The sequence below is a fragment of the Macaca fascicularis genome, chromosome 15 (genome assembly GCF_037993035.2).
Source record: "Macaca fascicularis isolate 582-1 chromosome 15, T2T-MFA8v1.1".
NCBI classification, from domain to species: Eukaryota; Metazoa; Chordata; class Mammalia; order Primates; family Cercopithecidae; genus Macaca; species Macaca fascicularis.
The window spans coordinates 63137174-63143302 of record NC_088389.1 but is presented as its reverse complement, the minus strand read 5'-3'; the positions used below and the strand labels follow the sequence as shown (position 1 = coordinate 63143302).

General features: G+C 43.5%; 1 protein-coding gene across 11 annotated transcripts in view; it reads right to left on the bottom strand.

The window, feature by feature from the left end:
• Positions 1 to 2488: 2488 nt before the first annotated feature.
• The window catches only part of GNE (glucosamine (UDP-N-acetyl)-2-epimerase/N-acetylmannosamine kinase), a 60415-nt gene continuing 56774 nt past the window's right edge, over positions 2489 to 6129 (bottom strand). For 8 of the 11 annotated variants that reach the window (XM_005581314.4, XM_005581317.4, XM_045374460.2 and 5 more), the window contains one exon: positions 2489 to 5616. In XM_005581314.4, coding sequence (XP_005581371.1) covers positions 5381 to 5616 — 236 coding nt within the window. In that variant the 3' untranslated portion in view covers positions 2489 to 5380. The remainder of the gene's footprint in view (positions 5617 to 6129) is intronic. The other 3 variants (XM_005581318.5, XM_015436997.4, XM_074017095.1) reach the window with 1 other exon arrangement.

Below are 6129 nucleotides of genomic sequence, written 5' to 3'. Positions count from 1 at the left end.
TTAATGGCTGAGGGGGTTATAGCGCCGGGATCTAGAGTGGGATTCTGTGGACATTTTCATTTGAGAAGGGAGTTTAATGGCTGAGGGGGTTATAGCGCCGGGATCTAGAGTGGGATTCTGTGGACATTTTCATTTGAGAAGGGAGTTTAATGGCTGAGGGGGTTATAGCGCCGGGATCTAGAGTGGGATTCTGTGGACATTTTCATTTGAGAAGGGAGTTTAATGGCTGAGGGGGTTATAGCGCCGGGATCTAGAGTGGGATTCTGTGGACATTTTCATTTGAGAAGGGAGTTTAATGGCTGAAGGTTAACCCCCTCATTATCTACCTAAGACACAGCTGTGAATCCTCTCACCAACCTAGTTGTTTTCTCCCAGATGGGCTCGTTTGCCAGTGTCCCTCGGTTTAGGGTCTTGGATAGTATATTTCAGCAGGAGTCTGTCTGGGGCATGTAGACTCTAGTATGACCTTGACTCACTTGGATCTGGCCAGTAAGCCTGAGTCAGGACAGCATTCACATGTGGCTAGCCCCATTACTGTTGAGTCCCGTAGCACATCCCAAGCACTTGGTTCATATTTCTCTTGTGAAGTCCTTCATCTAGACCTGTGCTGTCCAATGCAGTATTCACCAGGCACATGTGGCTATTTAAATGAATTTAAAATACATTTCTAGTCCTAGTCACAATTCATGTGCCCAGTAGCCATATGTGGTTAGGTGGCATTTGAATTGGATAGCACAGATTATAGAACATGTCCATGGTCACAGAAAGCTGCACTGGACCCGGCTGTAGCTCCCACCAGTTAATTCCAAACTGGGGGTGGGCTGATGTTGATGTGAAAGAATGCTGGGGCAGCATCCTGCTGATCTATACAGGTGTTTCCAGGAGCCTGTGCTTCGTTCAGACACCAGTAAGTTCATTATCTGCCTTCAGAACCTGGCATAGTACCTGGCTTATTTTAGGTGATGTTCCAAGCAATTATTAAAGCTATATTTCAGTAATCTTCTTATAACTACCTGGTATTTCCAAACTGGAGATTGAGGTAAACTGTAATAACATGCTCAGGATGGGGGTTAGGTGTTGCCATTGCCAAGAAGGAAAGGCCACTATCTCTTCAATGTTAATTATTTTTGGCTGGAAGGAGCTTTCATTACTTTTCCGGCTACCTCCCCCTTTCCAAGCTTCTTAATTGGGCTTTCCTTGACCTGGCCCACATTTCTGGCCTCTGCTTATTCCTCCCCCTTTAGTCAAATCTGATTACAATCAAGCAATCACTGTTCACAGACTTTTGTTCCTACTGGAACCTGCTAATGCCATTCCAAATGTCAAAATCCCAGAACTAATTCAAAGGCCACCCCCTTCCCCTGAAATCCCATGGCCATCTACCTGGGGCAGCTTATTTTTGGTAGTCTTGCCTCCCACACCAGCTGGGCTTCTTGAGGTGGGAGGTGGCAATTTTAAATGTCAACAAAATCTGTGACATTCTCTAAATGGAGAGGTGACTGAATAATGTGACAAAAGTGATGCTGTGATGACTTCCAAGGCTAGGTCATAAAAGGCAGTTTGGAACAACTAGCTGGTGGCCCTGAGCCACCTCATAAAAAATTCTACCTCTGAAGCTACCCATGTGGTGAGGAAGCCCAAACTAACCCACACACAGGGGCCACCTGAGAGACCCTATAACCACACACAGTGGGAGATGCCTCACCAGCCAGCCTCCTGCTATTCCAGCTGACAACTACAAGTGCAGGACACTCTGAGCTACAACTGTCAAGTCTGAGCCTTTCCCAAATCCTGACCCACAGAAACCACGACATGAAACAATTGCTGTTGTTTTAAGCTGTTTAGTTTTGAGGTGGTTACACAGCAGTAGTAATTTGGGATTGTTTCTAATATCTGTATGAGACCCACATGGGGCCTCATAAAAAGAGGGAGTGGGTCTAGGAACTCAGTGAGTGCTTAGTACTTAGTTTCAAACTCCTTTCTTGGGGCTACTTTGCTTTTTTATGCCGAATTTTCAATGTTATATATAACAATGCTTTGTTTTTGTTGTTGTTTTTGAGACAGGGTCTCACTCTGTCACCCAGGCTAGAGTGCAATGACATGATCATGGCTTACGGCAGGCCTCAACCTCCTGGGATCAGGTGATCCTCCCACCTCAGCCTCCTGAGTAGCTGGGACTAGAGCACTCGCCACCACGCCTGGCTAATTTTTTTGTATTATTTTGTAGGATTTTGGCATGTTGCCCAGGCTGGTCTTGAACTCTAGGGCTCAAGCAATCTTTCCGCCTCAGCCTCCCAAAGTGCTGAAGCCACTATGCCCAGCCATGCTTTCTATTAATAGACTTTTTGGTTAAGAAAGCAGTGATATTAGAGGCCTTAAGGAAGTTATATAACCTTCAAAATGTAAGCAATGCAACAACTTTAAATCTCTTCTGGGAAGGAACATGCTTTTGGCTAGTGAGTTACAAACAAAACAAAATACAACAGGATTTCAACAAGGAAATGTATTTTTTCTTTAGAATTTGGCTCAGAACAGTAACATAAAAATATTTACATTAAAATAAATTAACATGCAATTACTTAACCATATGTAATAATTTATGTTGGAATATATTAGCCTTCCCATAAGTTTAATAAAAACTAATATTTGGTTTTAGATTCAATACCATTCTTTCAAGTATTTTGTATGAAACTTGGTAGCAATGCAATTGTCTGATGTACAGAGCAAATTTCACCGTAAGAGATTACACCAAAGAACAGATGTCCCTTCATGGAACATCATCTCACCCCAGACTCAGAAACTGAGGAGCCAAGCTTCCTTCCCAGGAATCACCATGGAATGTCTGAACAATAACCAGGCCCTGGAGATTACTGCAGGGCTGGTAGAGTTTTAGGAACCAGCCAAACTTTTTCACACTAACCCACTAGGAAGGATATAGTTCAAATGTAATGTTGATTCCTTCAGTTTATTTGAACACTGAAACAATATGTTGTAGAAACCTTCATTTTCCCAAAATAAAAATCTGAAAAATATATGCACATGATTTTTTAAATATCTAAAAGTACCCATAAAAACTTGTCACTAGGGCCAGGTGCGACGGCTCACGCCTGTAATCCCAGCACTTTGGGAGGCAGAGGTGGGAGGATCACCTGAGGACAGGAGTTCAAAACCAGCCTGGCCAACGTGGTGAAACCCTGTCTCTACTAAAAATACAAAAAAAAAAATCAGCCAGGCGTGGTGCATGCGCCTGTAATCCCAGCTACTCAGGAGGCTGAGGCAAGAGAATCACTTGAAGTCGGGGGGCGGAGGTTACATTGAACCACAGAACTCCAGCCTGGGTGACAGAGTGAGACCCCGTCTCAAAAAAATAAAACACCTGTCACTAGACCAAATACTATACTGGTAAAATTTCACAGCAGAGAGGAATATTTGATTAAATTCAGCTGATAGGGTCAAGGATACATTAAGTCATTTACAAATCAGATATTAGTAGTAAAAGTTTTGGTGGCCTAGAGTGAATTAGAATATGTTAGCATTTTGAAAGTTTTTGAAATGAGAGGTTGTGTGGCTTAGCAGAAAAAGCACAGAGGGACCTAGAATCAAACCCTCTCTCTAGCCGCATAGCTTAAACACACCAAGTGTCAAACACACCAAGTTCTATACAATAAAAATTAAAACACCTACCTCATATGTTGAGAGAATTTAGGATAATGTATATGAAGCACCTAGTTCAGAGCCTGGCACACAGTAGGCACTTAATAAGTGGTGGCAGTTAGTATTTCTTTCAAGTTACAGTTCATAGCCAGAACTTTGGCTTTTGTATTTTGACACCAATGAAAACGTGAATTATGTAGCCAGAATCCTGATTCACGGCTCTGGGCTCTACGTAAAACTCATACAAACACTGCTTTAATAAACACCCTAGGGTGTTACTCAACACAGTAGGAAAGGCTATTGAAGGAAGAAGTGTCTGCTGGTCAGTAGCAAAGATCCTTTTGGGACAGTTAATCTCCTTTTAAAGGCTCTAAGTCCCAGTGGCTTCTCAGCTGTCCTAAGAAGATAAGGACAAGGTCACTAAGGCCACTGTAATTTAGATCCCTGGTCTAAGTCTCTTGTAAGTTCAGCTAGAGTAGTAACATCTTTCAACAAATGGTATCCAGGATTAGGGGGGATATCTGAGATGTGGGGGTGATATGTCCAATGTCTTGATTGTGATGCTTTCACAGGTATACATATGTCAAGGCTTATCAAATCGTAGGCTTTAAAAAAAAAAAAAAACAATAAAGCTGTTTAAAAAAAAGCGTACTTAAGCCCTTCCTGGTAAGACTTACCTCTGTTCCTTGACTGGATCACCTTCTGTGATCTTAGTTTGGGGTTAGAGGAGGAAGGATTTTTTTTGTTTTGAGATGGAGTCTCACTCTGCCACCCAGGCTGGAGTGCAGTGGCATGATCTTGGCTCCCTGCAAGCTCGGCCTCACAGGCTCAAGCAATTCTCCTGCCTCAGCCTCTCGAGTAGCTGGGACTACAGGTGCATGCCACCACGTGGCTAATTTTTGTATTTTAGTAGAGATGGGGTTTCACCACGTTGGCCAGGCTGGTCTCGAACTCCTAACCTCAGGTGATCCACATGTCTCAGCCTCCCAAAGTGTTCAGGCATGAGCCACTGTGCCCGACTGGAAGGATTATTATTATTATTATTATTATTATTTAAGACAGAGTCTTGCTCTGTCACCCAGGCTAGAGTGCAATGGCACGGTCTCAGTTCACTGCCAGCTCTGCCTCCCAGGTTCATGCCATTCTCCTGCCTCAGCCTCCCAAGTAGCTGGGATTATAGGGGCCCACCATCACGCCCGGCTAATTTTTTGTATTTTTAGTAGAGATGGGGTTTCACCATGTTAGCCAGGATGGTCTCAATCTCCTGACCTCGTGATCCACCCACCTCGGCCTTCCAAAGTGCTGGGATTACAGGTGTGAGCCACCGCACCCGGCCTGGAAGGATTATTAATGCAAACTTCAGGATGAAGTGACATCCCAGGCAAGGCCTGCAGGTTTCAGTGATATTAATACATTAGTAAGCAGAGTTCTAAGGCTTCCTCTCTATTATTGTAGCTACTTTGGCACAGAAAATTGTGACTGGAACTTACAGGGTTTGAAGCTAAAATGACCCCTACTAGGAAAATATCAGAAAGAACAGCATCTACAAAAATAGGAGTTGGGAAAGGTGACTTTGGAAGAGGAGACCAAAAGCAAAAAATTTCTCTGCCAAAGTCACCTGCAGTTCAATACCAGATTTGATTGTTAAGAAATGGTCATCCTAAAGACAAAAACTTGATTCCACTCAGGAGCTCTTGAGAGATGGTCCATGTCTGTTCCTGGAGGTCTAGTAGATCCTGCGCGTTGTGTAGTCCAGAACCATGCTGGCAGCACCCAGGAGGGCGGGGTCAACCAAATCCGAAACCACCACGTCCACGTCCTGCACGGAGGACAAGGCCTGCTGGCGAATGATGTCTTTGACAATGTGGATATAGTGACTGGCCAGGACTCCAGAGAGGATCACAAGGGAGGGATTCATGGTATGGAGGATGTTCACAACCCCAAGACCCAAAGCTGTTCCAGCTGCAGGGAGATAAAAATTAAAATGAGTTTCCGAGAGAAGCCAAATCAAAATACCAAAGAGGGAGGCAGAAAAGAGCCAGCAGCAGAAATGATAAAGAACATCCACAGCATGCAGTGGGAGGCAGTGTTTTAAAAGCAGTTCACGGTTGATTCTTAATATGAGAAAATGATCATGTGACAGCCTCAAGTGGAAAAAGCAGGGTGTACCACATGATCTCCACTAGGCAAAAAAATGAATAGAAAGACTTGAAGGAAATGTTAATAGTTGGTATCTCCAAATGGGAAAACTCTAAGTGATATTTTTTCTTACAACTGTCCTATATTTCTCTAAATTTCCTGTAAAATGAACACGGAGCATTTTTATAGTTGTCAAACCAAACCAAACACCTGCTGAAAAAGGCAATGCTGCCAAATACCTTGAATGCAATTCCCTTTTTACCTCTGAGTAATTAGGAAAGAAACCTCTGAACAGACACTGCAAAGCACCTGTCCCTAAGAGAAGCAGGGTCTCTT